This window comes from Oryctolagus cuniculus, chromosome 11 (assembly GCF_964237555.1).
Source record: "Oryctolagus cuniculus chromosome 11, mOryCun1.1, whole genome shotgun sequence".
Lineage (NCBI taxonomy): Eukaryota > Metazoa > Chordata > Mammalia > Lagomorpha > Leporidae > Oryctolagus > Oryctolagus cuniculus.
The window spans coordinates 120390887-120411397 of NC_091442.1; the positions used below are offsets into that span (position 1 = coordinate 120390887).

Here is a 20511-nt window from a genome sequence, read left to right on the forward strand (position 1 = left end):
ACTCTAAATCAGAATTATCAATTAGGAAAGCAGGTTCTGTTTATATCCATAATGAAACATTTTTAAGTCTGTTTTGCTCATTGTGTTGCACCCAGCATCTAAATGGTACCTGGCACATCACAGACATTTGGTATATTTTCTTGAATGAGAATTTACTTAAAAAATATTAGCTGGGAGCTGGCGCCATGGCTCACTTGGTTAATCCTCTGCCTGTGGTGCCAGTGTCTCATATGGGCGCCGGTTCTAGTCCTGGTTGCTCCTCTTCCAGTCCAGCTCTCTGCTGTGGCCCGGGAGGGCAGTGGAGGATGGCCTGGGTGCTTGGGACCCTGTACCTGCATGAGAGACGAGGAGGAGGCACCTGGCTCCTGGCTTGGGATTGGCGCAGTGCTGGCCATGGTGGCCATCTGGGGAGTGAACCAACGGAAGGAAGACCTTTCTCTGTCTCTCTCTCACTGTCTATAACTCTACCTGTCAAATTAAAAAAAAAAATTAAGAAAAAAGAAAAATAAAATAAAAATATTAGCTGGACATTTGCTATATAAGAGCAAAGTTTACATTCTGAGGATATGAAGCAAACCCCTGGTTTAAGATGGTTTGACGTGTGGATTTTTGACTTTAAGAAACTGCTTTGTTGGCCGGCACCGCGGCTCAATAGGCTAATCCTCCGCCTTGCGGCGCCGGCACACCGGGTTCTAGTCCCGGTCGGGGCGCCGGATTCTGTCGTGGTTGCCCCTCTTCCAGGCCAGCTCTCTGCTGTGGCCAGGGAGTACAGTGGAGGATGGCCCAAGTGCTTGGGCCCTGCACCCCATGGGAGACCAGGAGAAGTACCTGGCTCCTGCCTTCGGGTCAGTGTGGTGCGCTGGCCACAGCGCGCCAGCCGTGGCGGCCATTGGAGGGTGAACAAATGGGAAAAGGAAGACCTTTCTCTCCTTTCTCTCTGTCTCTCTGTCTCTGTCTCTCTCTCTCTCCCCACTCTGCCTGTCAAAAAAAAAAAAAAAAAAAAAGAAAGAAAGAAAGAAAGAAAGAAACTGCTTTGCAGTTGAGTCTTTTCCTGGTTAGTGGTGTGCGGGCTCTGTAAACGAATGAATCTGACTTATTTCAGTGTCCCCCCCCCCCCCCCAGTGTGTGTACTGAAGCAGAAATTTGTGGACAGCATTTCTCATTTTTTTTTTTTTAAGATTTTATTTATTTTACTTGAAAGTCAGAGTTACACAGGGAGAGGAGAGAGAGAGAGCAAGCGAGAGAGAGAGCACGGTCTTCCATCCGCTGGTTCACTCCCCAAATGGCTGCAACGGCCGGAGCTGCGCCAATCAGGAGCCAGGAGCTTCTTCCATGTCTCCCACGTGGGGGCAGAGGCCCAAGGCTTTGGGCCATCCTCCACTGCCTTCCTAGGCCATAGCAGAGAGCCAGATTGGAAGTGGAGCAGCTGGGACTAGAACCGGTGCCCATATGGGATGATGGCGCTTCAGGCCAGGGCGTCAACCTGCTGCGCCACAGCACCGGCGCCAACATTTCACAGGTATTTGCAAAGTTAAAGTAACCCCCATGTTTAGTGTTCTGTGTACGTTACTTTAGTAGCAATGTTGGGAGGAAGTGAAGTGAAAACAAGTATCAGAGCTTTTCTCTAGGAAGAGAGTAATTTTTTTCTTCTTGGTTTGACCACAAATGCTTGCTGAGTTCAGTATCTCTGTGGTTACCACGAAGTGAAGAGCCAGAGTGCTTTTTCTGTGGATTCTAAAATCTGTTCTGCTCCCATTCTGAGAGTCTGTTAAGTGAGTTCTGAATTGAAGGTATGTATCTTGTCTCAGTTGGACTGTGTGTTTTCTCTGACAGAAACAAGTCACTCGGAATCCTGGCTTATTGATTTGAAGATTGAATGTACAGGCAAGATCTGGCTTGCTTAGAATTCCACTTCTTTGTAATGTAATCCCGGTTCAAGAAATATGTCAAAATTCATAAATCAAGCTGTCACCATTAGTTTCCCGAACTTACAGTTCCTGTTACAGTAAATGAAATTAAAATTCCTATCCAGAGGACCTTATCATGGTTTAGTTTGTTTCAGCTGTAAATTTTTGTTTTAATGACATAGAAGATGTTCTATCATTTGAGTCCCAAAACCTTTTTTCTGTGTCTTGTTGTAATCAGCCTGTTCTTTTGCAGGAAAGGCATAGCATTATTTAAGAGGAAGAATTATACTGATAACTTAAGTACAGTGCAGCAGTGTTCCTTTGTCTATTGTGTATCACCACTACTTACTCACTAGGCGCCAGGCCCTCAGCTCACTTTGCCTTGTGGCATTCCCACCCCGACTCCATTCCTCCGTAAGCCGTGAGCTCTTGGGAGGCAGACACACTTGTCTGGTTTCATACCTGCTGTGTCTACCTGGCGCATAATACAGTGCCATCACAGGTGATGGGTCTTTGTCCCCAATCTGCCCGTGAATCAGTCTTCCAGTGCTTGCTTGGATGTTAGCAGGAGAGTTCTGACTGCAGTGTGCACACTCCCTCCTGGCTTCCCTTCCTAAAACAGGGCCTCGGAACTCTGACCAACGTGTGAGTCCAGGTGGTGGTAGCCTGCTGCCTCCGGCAGTCGCACTTGACAAGGAGCCTGTCTCAGTTCTTGCTGAACGTGTCTTGGGGTCTGAGGCGTGGGGGCTGTGCCTTCCTAGGCTTTGGCGGTGAGGACTACATTCCAAGGACACACCTACGTACACCGTGCAGGTACAGTAAGGAAGACACTGGGGAGTAATCTGCTGTCCGTGATGATGCAGCGCCTCGTGAGACCTTAGGACCAGCGGTCTGCTGCTGCTGCTGCACCTGACGGTCAGTCTCCAGGGAGCAGAGGCTCACCTGGCGCGGGGGAGGGGACGCCGCTCCACCAGTGGAGAAGTGGACCCTATCCCCGGTGGAAACAGGATAGTGTAAAGGTATCAGTTGTTCCTGAGTTCATTTTATTGCTGAGCCAATTATGATTCCACTGAGGGGGAAACACTCAGAACAGAAGCAAAGTGATTGAAGAGTTAGTTATCTTAAGGTCTGCTAAAATGGAAAGCAGCACACGTGTGGAATTCCTGTTCTACGAGGAGGACGCTCCCAGTCTGCTAGTGCTGGAGTCACTCTTCCACTCATAGTCTCTGCTGCATCTCCACTCGTCCCTGGGCCTCTGCCCTGGTTTCTTCAACCAGTTCTTTTTTTTTTTTAATTTTTTTTAATTTTATTTTTTTTTATTTGACAGATAGAGTTATAGACAGTGAGAGAGACAGAGAGAAAGGTCTTCCTTCTGTTGGTTCACTCCCCAGATGGCCACAGTCCGAAGCCGGGAGCCAGATGCCTCCTCCTGGTCTCTCATGCGGGTGCAGGAGCCCAAATACTTGGGCCATCCTCCACTGCCTTCCAGGCCACAGCAGAGAGCTGGACTGGAAGAGGGGCAACCGGGACTAGAACTCTGTGCCCATATGGGATGCCGGCACTGCAGGCGGACGATTAACCAAATGAGCCATGGCGCCGGCCCCTCAACCATAGTTCTAATGGGAAGATTTCCAAAAGTAGAGCAGCATAGGATCTGGAGGAAGTTACTAACTGAAATAATTATTAGTTGGGATAGCAGTGGGGTGTGTGTGTGTGGGAACAGACACAGAGAGAACACAGAAAGGATTCTTGCGGCATCTTGCTGTTCTTCCCCTGCAGAGAGGCACGGTGCGTGTCCACCCCGTTTGCAGGGTGCGTCTGCGCTGGCTGAGCGCTCGAGTCCCAAGACTCCTCTCACTTCCCGCAGTCCGTGCATACTCCCAGTGAAGTGAGAAAAGTGCTCTTATTTCATGTTGGAGAAGAGTGTTCTCCTTTTCTTAAAAAAAAAAAAAAAAAAAAAAAAAGAAGAAGAAGAAGAAGAAAAGAAAAGAAAAGTAGCCGGCACCGCAGCTCACTAGGCTAATCCTCCGCCTTGCGGCGCCGGCACACCGGGTTCTAGTCCCGGTCGGGGTGCCGGATTCTGTCCCGGTTGCCCCTCTTCCAGGCCAGCTCTCTGCTGTGGCCAGGGAGTGCTTGGGCCCTGCACCCCATGGGAGACCAGGATAAGCACCTGGCTCCTGCCATCAGATCAGCGCGGTGCACCGGCAACAGTGCGCCGGCCGCGGCGGCCATTGGAGGGTGAACCAACGGCAAAGGAAGACCTTTCTCTCTGTCTCTCTCTCTCACTGTCCACTCTGCCTGTCAAAAAAAAAAAAAAAAAAAAAAGTAGCGTGTCTGTCACACATCTAAAGTCATTTTGATCTTTAGCATATTCAGATGTTTTTCCCCCTGGCAGCAACTAAAATGAAATGGATGAAAGGTTCCTGTAAGACATGTGTCATCAGCACTTGAAGTCATTGTCTGATGGCTCCCCCAGCCACCTTCCTCTAAAAACCTGTTGCTTGTCTTACTCTGGGAGAATTAAATTTGTACCCCTCCTGTTTTACTGGGACAAGAGTGACATTTCATCTCAAGTTGTGGGTTTTAGTTCAAATTCGAGTCTGCTATGCTGTAGTTAGAGAAAAGTGTGGAAGATTTTTTACTTCAAATAGCAATGGATATGCTGTGTTGGCATGGTGTGAGAGCTTTTAGTTCAGTTCAGCAAGAGGTGTTTGCCAAGTGCTGTTTACCAGCTGGTTTTCTCGACATTGGGAATGCAGAAATGGATCTGGCCCAGTGCTCTCTCTAGGAATTCACAGTTCATGGAGGAGACAGACAGAAAAGTGTATCTGTTGAGTATGGAGGGGTTAGCGTGTGTGAGAAGTACTGAGAGTTGGTAGCTGAAGCAGGCACTACAAGCGCTTGGTCCGGAAGACTGTGCATGGGCTTCAAGGGGCACCTGGGGACCCAGGCCTTGGAGGCTGAGTGAGGAAGAGTGAGACCAGTGGAGTGGCGGGTCCGCCTCGTGGACTGCAGAGCACCCGTGAGCAGATGTGAGCAGAGCCTGCCGTGGGGTGGCCTCCCTGCGGCCTGAGAGCTGGGGATGGAGGCTGGCAGCTGTGTGGTGGCTCTGCACTCCCTGGAAGGGCCAGCCTTCGCACACTTCTTGTCCCAACTCTGACTTCTGGAAGTGGCTTCAGGCTGGCTCTCAGAGCGTTTGCCCTTTCTCTGTGCTGTCGCTGAAGACAGGAGGCTGCTCTGAGATTTTCAGTTCCTGGCTGCAGCTCTCCTCGTCTGTACTCTCCCCCTCTCCTCGTGCCCCTCTCCATTACCTTGGTCCTGCCTCCTGCTCCCCTTCCTCTCGCTGGTCTCTCTGGTCTTTTCCCAGTGATTGTGTTTTGTGTTCTTTTTTTTTTTTTTAATATAAGGATTTATTTATTTATTTGAAAGGCAGAATTATAGAGAGACAGATCTTCCATCTGCTGGTTATTCCCCAAATAACTGCAATGACCAGAGCTGGGCCAGGCTGAAGCTAAAGCCAGGAGCTTCTTCTAGGTCTCCACATGGGTGCAGGGGCCCACACATTTGGGTCATCTGCTGCTGCTGTTCAAGGGGCATTAGCAAGGAGCTGGATCAGAAGTGGAGCAGCCAGGTCTTGAATCAGTCAGTGCCCATATGACCTCATCTTCCATGGGATGGGACTTCTATGGGAAAAACGATCCCTGGCCTATGGACCTGTGTGAAAACAGGGGTTCACTTTCCACTTCCATCTTCAGGGCCCCCCCACACCTCTCACAAGAGTTTATATTAATACAGGTTCTTGCACTACCCTGACAGTGTAAGTTGGGACCTAGCACCTGCTCATGGCAGTGATCTCTCCCGGTCCCACCCAGATGTCTGAAGCCTTGTTACACAGTGGACAGTTAACTGTGACGTAGCCCGTGACGTACCCTGCCTCAGACTGGAAGTTTTCAAGTCCTTGGGCGATCCTCTGCTGATTTCCCAGGCCATTAGCAGGGAGTTGGATTGAAAGTAGAGCAGCTGGGATGCGAACCTGCATCCTGGCGTTACAGGCAGCAGCTTTACCCGCTGTGCCACCACCACGGCTCCTTCATTTCTGACCTCTCAGGAAGATGCAGGTAACAGCCGGATCTGCTGTGCTCTGTGGGCTGTGGGGGACAGCAGGAGCTGTGGGGGACAGCCCCAGGCAGGTGGGCTTTGTGCTTGCCTGTGTGAGTCTCCCCCCCAGCTGCCTGTTCAGGCATCTTCCTACTCTTACCTTCATTCAGCATGGGAAATTTTTTTCTTTTTTAAAGATTTATTTAGTTATTAGAAGGTCAGAGTCAGAGAGATATTGATCTTCCATCTACTGGCTCGCTCCCCAGGTGGTTGCAATGGCCAGGACTGGGCCAGGCTGGAGGCAGGAGCTTCATCCAGGTCTTCCATGTAGGTGCAGGGGCCCAGGCACTTGCTCCTTTCCCAGGCTATTAACAGGGAGCTGGATTAGAAGTGGAGCAGCTGGGACACAAGCTGGTACCCACGTGGGATGCCAGGGCTGCAGGCAGCAGCTGAACCCATGGCACTGGCCCCGAAGGGGAATTTTTTTATTTTGGAGGAAAGAATTGATTTAAATTCCAGGATGTTTTTGCACACTCAGTAGGCAACACTTCACACATTGGCTTCGGTTTTTCATGTGTGAACTTGCTTCATATGTTTGTTGTGAGAATGAAGTTACCAGTAATAACACAGTGACCACCTACTATGAGGGCCTCCTCTGTGCCCGCAAGTGAGGTTTTTTTTTTTTTGACCTTTTTTTGGAGAATTATTTATTTATTTATTTGAGAGACAGAGTCACAGACAGAGGGGGAGACAAACAGAAAGGATCTCCATCTGCCTGTTCACTCCCAAATGGCCACAATGGCGGAGCTGAGCTGACCTGCAGCCAGGAGCCAGAAACTTCTTTAAGGTCTTCCACACGGGTGCAGGGCCCCAAGCACGTGGGCCGTCTTCTGCTGCTTTCCCAGGCCATAAGCAGAGAGCTGGATCGGAAGAGGAGCAGCCGGGACACAAACTGGCGCCCATATGGGATGCTGGCGCTGCAGGCAGAAGCTTAGCCCACTATGCCACAGTGCTGGCCCTCAAGTGGGGTGTTTTATAGATGTTTTCTTTTATCCACCACATCCTCTGCCTTGTGCAGAAGGCTGGTTGGGTGCCTGTGATTGCACTGCTTGGGGGTGGTGCTCTCCCCAGGAGCCTGTGACCAGGCCCAGCCCTCTCAGGCTCGTCGGCGGCAGTAACCGGGTGCATAGGCGAGGGTCCATGCCAGCTCCTTCTCTTGCTTGCGCTGCCAGCTCAGCACTGTCTGCTGCTGCACACAGGTCCTGCTGGCTCTCTTGCGAACCTGCATCCTGACATTCAGGCACAAAAACCCACACGGTCCTTCGTCGGCCGGGTGTGGTCTTCAGAGCAGATCTCCTGCCATGTGCAAGTGCTGCTCCGGGCCTCCTGCGCCTGAGTTCTCCGGGAGGCTCTGTCTTCCCAGTGCTTTACGTCATGCTAGGAATTCCATCCTTGACTTTTCAGTTCTGTCGGGTCAGGGTTATGCTAGGATTGAAGCACGTGTCCAAGGGGAAACATGGAAGCCCTCATCGTTCTGCGTATCTGTGTGATCCGTGTGGATTGTTTCTAGACTTTTCCTGGCAGCAAACTCTGACCAGAGGTTAGGAGAGGTCACGACGGAATGAAGAGCAAGAGGAGATGCTTGGGGGAGGGTGCAGTGGGTAAGACACTCCTTGAGATGCCTGCATCCCATATGACAATGCCTGGGTTCAAATCCCGACTCTGCTTGCAGTTCCAGCTTGCTGCTAGTGCACACCCTGGAAGGCAGCAAGTAATGGCTTAGGTACGGGGGTGCCTGCCGTTCACTTGGGAGACCTGGGTGGAGTTCTGGGCTCCTGGCTTTGCCTGCCCAGCCCTGGCTCTGACAGGCATGTGAGAAGTGAACCAACCAGTGGATGGAAGATTCTTCTCTGTCTCTCTCTGCCTCTGCATTTCAAGTAAAATAAATAAAAGCTCAAATAGAACAAACAAAAAGCATCCCCTCCTTTAACGTTGGTAGCAGTCATCCATTTAAATAGAAGGTGGGGGCAGCCTTTTGGTGTAGTAGACACTGCTTGGGACACCTGCACCCATGCAGGACTGCCTGGATTTGAGTCCTGGCTTCATTTCAGGTCTGGCTTCCTGCTGTTGGGCACCTGGTGAAGGTCAGGGAAGCCTCATGTGCTTGGCTCCCTGCACCCACGTGGGAGACCTGGATGGAGCTCCTGGCTCCTGGCTTCATCCTGGCCCAGCCCTGGCTGTTGCAGGCATTTGGAAAGTAAACCAGCATATGGAAGATCTTTCTATTTCAGTCTTTCTGCCTTTCAAATAAATAATAATAAAATTTGAAAAAACTTAAAGTAGAGAGACACTGTGGTTGCCTGCCCCTTTTGCCCTCTTACTGCCTCCCAGGCTCTGCTGCCCTTAGCCTGTCTTGGCAGGACCCAAATCCTGGTGTCATTTGTTACAGTCAGTGCTTTATGCTAATAGTAATTAATCTGTCTGTGTTGGGAGGCGCATGTATCCTTTTTGGGGGAAGATGTTATTTGTTAACTTGGCTACTTCCCTGGACTTTGTAAAGAATAAATATTTAAATCTTATTAAAGATCCTATGAAAGTAGATTACTTTCAAAATGAATAATAATAACAACAACAATCAAAACCACAGAGTCCGGTCCTATGGAGGGCTGACTGTGCCTGGCACTCCTTGCATCACTGCCTGTCCTCAGAGTATTTCCTGGGGTGGGTGAGGCTCCCATTGTATGCGTGCTCACACCTGGGTGCTGAGTAACTTGTCCAGGATCACTGTAGCTACTGGGGGAACCACACAGCCCCCTGGGCTGGCTGCAGGTTCCCGCTCTGAGCCATCATGGCCTTCCTCCACGCCTGGGGCCTTCCTCCACGCCTGGCCCACACTCACGTTGGCTGTGGCTTTGTGAGCTGTCCCCAGGGAAAGCTGCTCTCCAGAGTTGTGTTTCTTCCCGTTTTCTTTGTGTCACCAGAGATTCAGTGTGTATTTTACAAATGCATACAGAATATCCAGAATCAGTCTTTCAGGTGTAGAAATAAAGGTGACTGTTGGCCTTGTTTTAAATAAGATTCTTTTTGTTACTTAGACTATTTTAAAACAATATTCTGAGTGCAGCCCTGAAGGACTAAAATTGCCAGAAAGTTACCTGTGCTAAAGAAAATTTATGAACACTGTGCTAACATATGTGTTCACACAGCAGGAGGAATGTGTTCTTCAATCATTTAAGAAAAAAATGAACCATTGTACTAAAACAGCTCAATAACTGTGTCAGACCTCCTAAAGGAAATTTCATTTTGTTTGACTAAAATCTTGTGAGGAGAGCCTCAGGTGGCATTTTAAGTCTGGGGTAGGGTACGGGAATGTGGCACGATTGTCCTTCCCAGGTTGCACTGTGCCTGTTATTTGTGTGAATGCGCATCTTACGTTACAAATCCTCCCAAGCTGCACTTAACTCCTCTTACTCTTGCATATTTGAATAATTGGTTTAACAGGAGACTAATTTCTGGGAATGATTCATTGCTGTTTACTTTACTTGATATGTTTTAGTGACAGTATTGAATTTATCCCCTGGAAAAATACCAGTGGAAACTTTTAAATCAAGTCACGTCCATGGCATGGTCGGAGGACAAGGGAGTTGCCAGGAGTTGGTTTTCATCTCTTCGGCCTCTTATGGGCCAGGGCCCGAGCATGGAGAGCCGAGGCACAAGCTGAGGGTGCAGCTCAGAGGAGAGGGACGGTTCAGATGTTTCAGAAGCAGAGCCTGGCGGCTGTGAGTGACTCTGCACCTGCAGCTCTCAGCAGACAGCCTGGGGGCTGGGGCGTGGAGTGGGGGGTGGGGAGTCTGAGCAGGGAGTGGGTGGGGGGGGTGTTGACAGGAAGAATCCGACTGGCAGGCCTCAGGGAGCTGGGAGGGGAGAGGGCGTGTCCCTGGCCTTTTGGAATTTCCACCCAAGCAGCTTTCGGCTGCACCGCCTCCTTCCCACAGCCTCAGACAAAGCGCGAGGAGACCTCAGAGGTGTGAGAGAGGCGCAGCACAGCTGATGTAAAGAATGGAGAGGGCAGGCGTCTGCACAGCAGCGTCAGAGGTGTCGCTTGCGGGAGCCCCTGCTGGGCCCCTGCTCCCTTCCCTTCCAGCTCCCTGCTGGAAGGCACCCTGGGAGGCAGCTCTAACATTTGGGTCCCTGTCATCCAGTTTGGAGACCAGGACTGCATTCTTCCTGGCCTCCCCCCTATTGTTGTGATCCTTTGGGTAGTGAACCAAAGGATAAATAACTATAAATTCAAACATTATTTTAAATGTGGGTGCCTAGTGCCAGGATCCCTCATCTCCGAGTGGCTGAGGCAGGCCTGGTTCAGAATTTTGCTGCCACCCCATTTGGGCCGTGGGGTTGGACTCTTTGGAGCAAGAAAACAGGTCCTTTCTGTTTTTAATCTTGTAATATTATTCTAGCAAATTTAGAAGAAACGTTAGTATAGGGTTAGCAGATATAGTTAGGGTAAAAGAAAATTTCACATGCATGTAGGATCCAAGAAAGTTTGTCTCTCTCTCTCTCTTTTTAAACTATTTGAAAGTGTTAAAGAGAAGAAGGAAGAGATGGAAAGAGAGATCCATCAGCTGGTTCACTCCCTAGATGACCCCACTGGCCAAGGCTGGGCCAAGCTGAAACCCGGAGCCAGGAGCTTCTTCCAGGTCTCCCATGGGTGGCAGGGACCCAAACGTTTGGGCCTTCTGCTGCTGCTACTGCCAGGTCTTTATTAGCAGGGAGCTGGATCTCAAGTGGGGCAGCCGGACGTGAGCTGGCACTTACGTGTGGTGCTGATGCCACGGGTGATGGCTTTACCTGGCATGCCACAGCGCCAGCCAATCACAGAGTAACTTTCCACGTCAAATTGTTTTCATGTTTTAGTTACTAAATCAAAATTGTGATTTGAGAATCTTCAATTCAACTGATGTTATATGGTGAGTCAACTTGGGCTTTTTAGAATAATACACTCTGATACACTTTTTCCAGACAGTATGCGTTAGGGTACATTCATTACATTGGTATTTAGTGGACTTCTGTGTACACGTTTGTTGTTTGGTCCGGCCTTTGAGATGAAGTACATAAGTTCAAACTACAGCTGGTGCTGCAGCGTTTGCACAGCAGGCTGACAATGCCCAGGAAGCCCTGTGCAGTGGTTGGGAGACACCTGCCCTGGGCCTCGCGCTGTTGTTCCGAGCTCCCCCGTGAAGCAGGTGCGCTGTGGCCCCGGGACTGTGCAGAAGTACCGTGTGCAGAGCTCAGGCACCTGAGGAGCCCTGCGCTTGTCACTGCAGCTGCCTCACTGGCACTTGGAGGTGCTACCTGCTGGCTTGCGGTGTATCCACTTCTGTGTTGTGCTTGGGACAAATGCAGAATGTTTGGTGTGAAGCCTTAGATTCAAGTTGTTGACCTGTGGACACTGAAGCTTCTTGAAGAACATCATGCCTGATTTCACGACTGCTTTCTTTTTAATACAGACTTTATTTATACTGTTAGTTCTCTCCCTCTTCCTCCCCCACCTCATAGAAAGATTTACGTTATTTAAAGTGACTGAGAGAGAGGGAAGGAAAGAGAGAAGGAGATCTTCCATTTGCTGGTCACTGCCCACATGGCTTCAGTGGCTGGGACTGGGGCTACGACAGGCAGAAACCAGGAGCCAGGAATTCCATGTGGGTCTCCTACCTGGGTGGCAGGGGCCGCAGTACGTGGCCGTCTTTGGCTGCTTTCCCAGGTACATTAGCAAGGAACTGGGTCAGAAGTGGAGCAGCCGAGACTGAAATGGCACTCCAGGGTAGGATGCCAGTGTTGGAGGTGGCAGCTTCCTCATTGCACCACAACACCAGCCCTTCAAGATGGCTGCAGCCTGGAGTTCGTGGTTCGTGCAGTGTTTCGCGTTCTGATAGTTCGTGGCCGTTGTTTTTGTTGGATTGCCAGGTGTTCCACTGAGCACACCGGCCCGTGTGCTGTGCATGCACTCACAGCAGAGTGCCAGGAGCGGTGATTTAGGGCTGAATTGATGGAGCAGCATGAAATGCTTTCCTCTGTGGGGAAGCTCCCGAAGCACAGCTTCATGTGACATCTCGTTTTCTAGCAGCCCGAGGCATCAGTAACCTTTACAGCAAGAATGCTAGTGCGTTGTTGCGCATTCCAGGCTTGCTGTCTATTCTGCCCAGGAAGTATATGGCTTTTATGGACTTATAAATCATGACAGTAGCATCTCTGCATATCCAAAAAAGAAGAGATTTAAATCTGCACAGAGTGTCCAAGATTTAATGTAATTTAGACATTATTCTTACTTAAAAGTAACATTCTGTTTAAACGGTGACTATCATATCTTTAAAGGTAACTGTAAAAACATATTGTTGGAGAAACAAATGCAAATATTTATTAAGAGCATATTGTGGGGTCCGGTGCTGTGGTGTAGCGGGTAAGGCCTTGCCTGCAGTGCCAGCATCCCTGTCGGCACCAGTTCTAGTCCCGGCTGCTCCACTTCTGATCCAGCTCTCTGCTGTGGCCTGGGAAAGCAGCAGAAGATGGCCCAAGTCCTTGGGCCCCTGCACCCGGTGGGAAACCTGGAAGAAGCTCCTGGCTCCTGGCTTCGGATCGGCTCAGCTCTGGCTGTTGTGGCCATTTGGGCAGTGACCCAGCGGTTGGAAGACCTCCTCCCGCCACCCCTTCTCTTTCTCTTTTTCTCTGTCTCTCTCTCTCTCTCTGCTCTTCCTTTCTGTAATTCTGTCTTTCAAATAAATAAATAAATAATTTTTTTTTTTGACAGGCAGAGTGGACAGTGAGAGAGAGAGACAGAGAGAAAGGTCTTCCTTTGCCGTTGGTTCACCCTCCAATGGCCGCCGCGGCCGGCGCACTGCGGCCGGCGCACCACGCTGATCCGATGGCAGGAGCCAGGAGCCAGGTGCTTTTCCTGGTCTCCCATGGGGTGCAGGGCCCAAGCACTTGGGCCATCCTCCACTGCACTCCCTGGCCACAGCAGAGGGCTGGCCTGGAAGAGGGGCAACCGGGACAGAATCCGGCGCCCCGACCGGGACTAGAACCCGGTGTGCCGGCGCCGCTAGGCGGAGGATTAGCCTAGTGAGCCACGGCGCCGGCTAAATCTTTTTTAAAAATAGTATATTGTGAAGGCTGGTGTTGTGGGGTAATGGGTTAAGTTGCCACCTGCAGTGCTGCATCCTGTGTGGGCACCAGTTCGAGTCCTGGCTGCTCCACTTCTGATCCAGCTCCCTGCTAACGCATTTGGGAAAGCAGTGAAAGATGGCCCAAGTGCTCGGGCCCCTGCACCCACATGGGAGATTTGGATGAAGCTCCTGGCTCCTGGCTTTGGCCTGGCCCAGCCCTGGCTATTGCGATTATCTGGCGAGTGAACCAGCTGATGGAGGTCCTCTCTGTCCTTCTCTAACTCTGCTCTTCATATAAATTTTAAAAATAATGAACAAACCTTGAAAAAAAGGACGCACTGTGCCTCAAGTATTCTATGCGCTACTGCAAAGAAGGAAGTGAAAGTGAAGCCAAGAGTGAGATGCTAAAATACAAGATACAGCAGACTGTGACTGGGCAGAGTAGTCCTGCTCTTCCAGTGGCCTTGAAGCGTGGTGTGGAGCTTCCCGCAGAAGTTAACGCTGCACGGGCTTCCAGGGTGGGTGGCATAGAGTCCTGTCGTCCTCGGAGGCCGGTCACCCTCCCTCACACCCTCCTTTTGGGGGAGGGGTCCTGCCTCCCCTGCAGCGTGCACTGAGGTGGCCGAGGGAGTGGGCAGCAGTCTGTCGTGCCCTTGTACTGGTTACAGTAGGACGTGCAGCTGCACAGCTGTCCCTCCAGTCAAGACAGGGAACCTCTCATCCCTTCAGGAATCTTCGCTCTGCCCAGGGCAGCGTGGTGCAGGGGCAAGATGGCGCTGCCGGGCACTGGGCTCGGGGAATCTGCTGCTGCGTTCTTTCACGTAGAAGTGGATCTGTGCTGATTGCTGCGCCTAGACTCCCTGGGAGCAGGAGTCCTTGTCCTGGTGGATGTGGCTTGGTTCAGGGATCTTAAAGCCACAGCACGTCTTTGCCATCTACCAGCACAGTTCAGACCGTGACCTTGAGTTTTCACGGCTGCCTCAGTGGCATCCGAATTCATGCTCCCTGGGGTCCCGGTACCGTGGCTGGCCACGTGGCACGCTCTGTCGCGTCTTAGGGACGGGAAAGTGAATGCTCTTAATGGACTCCCTGTTTCTAACACTGGTAATGCCACATGGGCTTGTTTTCATTTCCTGTTCTCCTTTATTGAGACGCTGGGAGCAGCAGTGATAACTGATGGAGTTGGAATGCAGTATGTTGGTTGTCAGCTCCTTTTACAAGGCATTGTAACCCAGTTTGTGCTGGAGAGTTTTTTTTTGAGCCTTCTGACTCCAGTGAGGAGCACATTTTATACAAGCCTTTGCTCTTTAATTTCTTTAATCACACACCCCTTCCCTACTTTTGCATGGTCATTATTAGTAATTACATAAAAATCTGTTTTAAGCTACACCCCAGGGAATAGCAAAAGTTGGTTGCTTGTCTAAATGGCCTTTAATTAAGGCTGAAAAAAAAACTGGGCTGTGATGATGCATTTTTACAATGTTGGCTGAAACGGAAGAGGCTGGCTGCCGCGCAGTGCGGCCGCAGCTGCACTGAGCGGGCTGAAGCGTAGCCGCCCCTCAGCGGGCCACGGCCGACTGCGCGCTGCGGGCGCTGTGCTCTCCGGAGGGGGTCTGGGCCAGAGCAGACTGACTGCCCAGTTTTGCCGAGTTTTGAAAAATTTCTTCACCTTGTGGTCTCAGTGAGCTGAGCAACAAAAATTAATCACGAAATGCCCTGTTTTGCTCACAAATATCACAGAAAAAGTGGAAAGCTGAAGTTACAGGGAGAAGGTAAGCCTGTTTCTCTGTCCCATGTGCCGGCTTTTATTGTAGCCTTTCTGAAGTCATTTTAATAATTATTTTCCCCTGGTTTATCTTCCTGACATGCCTGGATTGCTTTGTCTAGGGGAAGGTGCCTCAGCTTATTTTTCTGTCTATTTTGCCTAACGTAGCGCCTGCCCCAGCGTAGACGCTCAAATATTTAATTGCCCTTTCCTTTCCCTTCCTTAGGAAAAGAGTGACTGCTGCTTATTTATGTTTGCAATGGCAGGCAGCAGATAAAGCAGATTCTTTCAGTCAGAAGCAAATTACGTAGAATCTTTCTGAGTGGTGTGTGCTCTGGGCCTCGTGCTGACTGTGCAGCCATGAGCCAGTGTGTGCCCTTGGACTTGCTGAGCCTCTCTGGAGAACTCCCACATACACTCTGGTCTACGCAAGGCTCTGCACTCTTGCTCTTGCTCTCAGACTGGCTCCAGGTTAGCGGGATGAAGCCTAGGGCAGGAGCTGAGTACCCGGCCTTGAGTCGGGGTGGGGTTCCTGGCAGCTGCCTCAGCTGCCCCTCAGAGGCCGCCCGGCTTCTCACCTTGCCTCCCGGACTTCGCTCTGCTGTGCTTACTCTGCTGCGGCCGACCCTCGTGTGCCTGTCCCCCCTGCTTTGCTATCTGCTGGTGATAGATGTCTTCCGTCTGTGTCTTTCCTGGCTCCAAACCCTAAGTGAGAACAGTTGCATGGCTTCTTGTGAATCCGTTTCTGTCCCTGTTGTTACCACTTCTCAGACAGCAGATCCTGGACCAGCCACAGAGGCCTCAGCTCGGGCCTTTTCTTTAATTCAGAATCTTTTTTTTTTTTTTTTTTAATAAATTTTTTTGCATGGGGTCAGGGGATAGGGAGTAGATGGAGATAGAGGTATCTTCTCTCTGCTGGTTCACTCCCCACATGGCCACAACAGCTGAGGCTGGGCCAGGCTGAAGCCAGAAGCCTGGAACTCCATCTGGGTCCCCACATAGGTGACAGGGACCAAGCAATTGGGCCATGTGCTGCTGCTTTCCAAGGCTCGTTAACAAGGAGCTGGATCAGAAGCAGAGCAGCTGGGGAGCCGGCGCCGTGGCTCACTTGGTTAATCCTCTGCATGCGGCGCTGGCATCCCATATGGGTGCCGGGTTCTAGTCCCGGTTGCTCCTCTTCCAGGCCAGCTCTCTGCTGTGGTCTGGGAAGGCAGTGGAGGATGGCCCAAGTGCTTGGGCCCTGCACCCGCATGGGAGACCAGGAGGAAGCACCGGCTCCTGGCTTCGGATCGGTGCAGTTCTGGTCGTGGCAGCCATTTGGGGGGTGAACAATGGAAGGAAGACCTTTCTCTCTCTGTCTCTCTCTCTCACTGACTATAACTCTTACAGTAAAAAAAAAAAAAAAAAAGCAGAGCAGCTGGAACTGGAGCATTTTCAGCATCCATCTGCTCTTGCCTATTCTTGCAGAGCTCATGTGATGTCTTTGCATGTGGCCTGCGGCTGACCAGGCCCTCCTGGAGTCGGACCCTGACTTCCTGCACTGAGTCGCATACGCACGCCCGCAGGAGAGGGTGCTTCACCTCCCCGGGTCGGCGCCGCTGCTCTGGCCTCATGTGTCCCTGGCCCAGCCACTCAGTGCAGACTTGGGCGGTGTTTATGGCTCCCCGCCCCTCTTCCCCAGGGTGCCCCTCAGACTCTGGAGACTGGGCACCCAGAAGAGAGGTGCGTTGCACCTGGCCTGTCCAGCTTTGTAGGGCTGTGTCTCTTCTCGTGTCACCGTCTCACTCGTGTATCCCACAGTGGGGTGTTGTTGACTGCCTTTGTGGGGAGACGTGAGCTGAGATACGGCTTTTTCTTTCTAGATGTCAACCCTTTGCGTGATTTGGTGAGGGGGAGCTAAGCAAACTTGAAGCAACCACAGAATTGATTTACACCCGTGTTAAAATGAGCCTGGGTGGACACATCACAAGTCATGAACCACACACTGCACATCAGGCTGCACTGCTGGGCATGGAGGGCCTTTGGGCTGCACAGGCTGTGTTGCCTCGGCCCCAGTGGCGAGCATGTCAGTGCCACCCTTCGTGTGCAGGTGAGCGCAGGGACCGCTGTCTGGCTTACGTCGCAGCAGGCCTGCCTGTGGAACAGCCTCCCATCTGCAGTATCTGCTGCTCACTTAACACTGAGGGAGTGCTCAGCACAGTGCCAGAATCCTACCTGATAAACCTGTTTGGTAAATGTTAAAAATCCCTTTCAGGAATTCTGGGGCTGCATGTTTAGAAAGAAATGTGCAGGTAGGAAAGCGACGTAAAGGCGTACTCCCCCACCCCCACTGCTGGGTTCCTGAGAGATTACCTTCCCACCACTCCCGGCTCGCACCCTTCCCAGGGCGGTGGCCACATCCATCAAGAGGAGGGGGCTGCCACGGCCCCTCAGCATGATCTATGGAAGTGCACTGAGGAGTGAGACAGACCCCAGAGCTGATGGGAGGGAGACTGAGCGCGGACCCTGGGAAGCTGGCATTTGGATTTCGGTAAATCCACGCTTTGTCAGTAGTTAAGCAGAGGCGTAATTCACCAGTGCATGCTTTATCTTCCAAGATTTGGGGAGATGTTAACGCCTCTGCACCAAGTAAGCCCTGATTGCTGCTGCAGAGGCTCACCCCGGGCGGCCCCCGCCTCTGCCTGCCTGCTGACGTCCGCTGACCTGTTGGCTGCTCGCGTCTTCCCTGCACAGGCTCCTGGACCTCTCCACGTCACGGCTTTATTCCGAGCAGACTGCTGCCCTTCGTGCTTGCTGTTTGTGTAGAGCGCTACTGCAGGGGAAGCGCTGTATGTGACAGCTGTGTGCGGCGCGCTCGGCGCAGCCTCCGTTCCGTACAGATCGCACTCTCCTTAGTGTGAGTGCAGTAATGTTGTCCAGTGTTAGGGGAGGACTAGGTCAGTCGATTCTGAATTTAGGTAGATGAATAAGTAGGCAATAATAGCTAGAATTTAAAAAAATACATTACTTTAAAGATTTATTTACTTATTTGAAAGGCAGAATTTTGGGATGGGGGACACAGAGATCTTCCATCCCCAGATGGCTGCAACGGCAGGGGTCGGACCAGGCCAAAGAAGCCAGGAACCCAGAACTTCATCTGGGTCTCCCACTTGGGTGCAGGAACCCAAGTACTTGCTCCATCTTCCACTGCTTTCCCAGGCTCCTTAGAAGGGAATTGGATCGAAAAATGGAGCAGCTGGGACTTGCACTGGCTTCTGAGTATGCCATCTTCTGTGTACTACAGAAGGAGAAATACAAATTTATATGTTTATATATGCCACACATTTTCCCTTGTATTTGAAAAAGTAATGGAAAAAAATAAACTAAAAGCAAGCCGGCGCCGCGGCTCAGTAGGCTAATCCTCCGCCTAGCGGCGCCGGCACACCGGGTTCTAGTCCCGGTCGGGGCGCCGGATTCTGTCCCGGTTGCCCCTCTTCCAGGCCAGCCCTCTGCTGTGGCCAGGGAGTGCAGTGGAGGATGGCCCAGGTGCTTGGGCCCTGCACCCCATGGGAGACCAGGAAAAGCACCTGGCTCCTGGCTCCTGCCATCGGATCAGCGCGGTGCGCCGGCCGCAGCGCGCCGGCCGCGGCGGCCATTGGAGGGTGAACCAACGGCAAAGGAAGACCTTTCTCTCTGTCTCTCTCTCTCACTGTCCACTCTGCCTGTCAAAAAAAAAAAAAAAAAAAAAAAAACTAAAAGCAAATTTAAAAAATGAAAACTAAGGGGGCCGGCACTGTGGCGCAGCGGGTTGAAAGCCCTGGCCTGAAGCGCCAGCATCCCCTATGGGTGGCAGTTTTAGTCCCAGCTGCTCCACTTCCCATTCAGCTCTTTGCTGTGGCCTGGGATAGTGGTGGAAGATGGCCCAAGTCCTTGGGCCCCTGCACCCACGTGGGAGACCCAGAAGAAGCTTCTGGCTTCGGATTGGTGCAGCTCCGGCCGTCGCAGCCATCTGAGGAGTGAACCAGTGGATGGGGACCTCTCTCTCTGTCTTTCAAATAAATAAAATAATTCTTTAAAAAAAAATGAGAAGAGCAGAGGGACTAAGGTGGACTAGTAACTAGAATTCTCTGAATGCCCTTGTTTTCCGGCATTACTTTGAAATCTGGTGTGTGTGTTACTTAAATAAAAAATTAGATCAAAAGAAGAAAATGTAGAATCAATACCTCCTCAAAAGAAAGAAGGAAATGTATGAGCCGGCGCCGTGGCTCAATAGGCTAATCCTCCACCTTGCGGCGCCGGCACACCGGGTTCTAGTCCCGGTTGGGGCGCCAGATTCTGTCCCGGTTGCCCCTCTTCCAGGCCAGCTCTCTGCTATGGCCAGGGAGTGCAGTGGAGGATGGCCCAGGTGCTTGGGCCCTGCACCCCATGGGAGACCAGGAAAAGCACCTGGCTCCTGGCTCCTGCCAGGATCAGCGCGGTGCGCCGGCTGCAGCGGCGGCCATTGGAGGGTGAACCAACGGCAAAGGAAGACCTTTCTCTCTCTCTCTCTCTCACTGTCCACTCTGCCTGTCAAAAAAAAAAAAAAAAAAAAAGAAAGAAAGAAGGAAATGTGGAAGATGCCCTGGAGAAAGGAAGGAAGGATTCTGTGGATCTCGCTGAGAGGATCATCTGAACTGATTTTGCTTCCTTAAGTTTTGATTTATTTACTTAGAGCAACTGAGTGTTCCCATCTACTGGTTAACTCCCCACATGTGTGCAAGGGCTGGTGCTGGGCTGGGCAGGGCCAAAGCTGAGAATGCAATTCAGGTTTCCCACCTGGGTGGCAGGCAGGGACACAACGCCTATCCCAGGGTCTGTGTTGGCAGACAGCTGGAGTCATCACTGGAGCTGAATCAGATGCAGGCACTGCAGTGTGGGCATGGGCGTCTTCACTGCTAGGCTAAGCACCTACTCCCTGAATTGATTTTTTTAAAAAGATTTTTTAAAATGTATTTACTTGAGAGGCAGAGTCATTCCCCCAAATGGCCGCAACGGCTGGAGCTGCGCCCATCGAATGCTAGGAGCTTCTTCCGGGTCTCCCACGCAGATGCAGGGCCCAAGCACTTGGGCCATCCTCCACTGCTTTCCCAGGCCATAGGAGAGCTGGATCCGAAGAGGAGCAGCCAGTAACGAATCAGTGCCACATGGGATACCGGCACCACAGGCAGAGGCTTAAACCACAGTGCTGGTCCCCCCAAATTGATTTTGAAAACATCACTGTAGGAATAAAAGAAGATGCAGAGAAATTATGAGCTACCTCTTGGCATTCGTGGTCACTCAGACGACCTCAGTCAGTTATGCTGGTTTGAGCCACAGCTTTTGGAAAAAGAAGATGACTGCAGTGGATTGAAATACATTATCTACGATTCTAAGAAAGTAAGAATTTAATCACATTTGAAAATTACCAGGGCATCAGTTCCTATGCTAAAAATTGCTGAAGGGAGAGGTTCACGGATTTCCTCTGCCTTTGAGGTTTAGATTGTGTTTCATTTGCAAAGTGGATGAGAAATGCCTCTTTATAGAGAAATTCTAGGTAATAAATGAAGCAGTACAACTAATA

General features: G+C 51.1%; 1 protein-coding gene across 4 annotated transcripts in view; it reads left to right on the forward strand.

The window, feature by feature from the left end:
* ATXN10 (ataxin 10) overlaps positions 1 to 20511 on the forward strand; it is a 156909-nt gene that overhangs the window by 79140 nt on the left and 57258 nt on the right. Inside the window, exon 10 of one of the 4 annotated variants that reach the window (XM_017339766.3) lies at positions 1834 to 18305. The exons of the other annotated variants lie outside the window; for them this stretch is intronic. Within the exon in view, the coding sequence (XP_017195255.2) occupies positions 1834 to 1869 (36 nt within the window). The 3' untranslated portion in view covers positions 1870 to 18305. Of the gene's footprint in view, positions 1 to 1833; positions 18306 to 20511 lie in introns of those variants that run through there. 4 annotated transcript variants of the gene reach the window in all.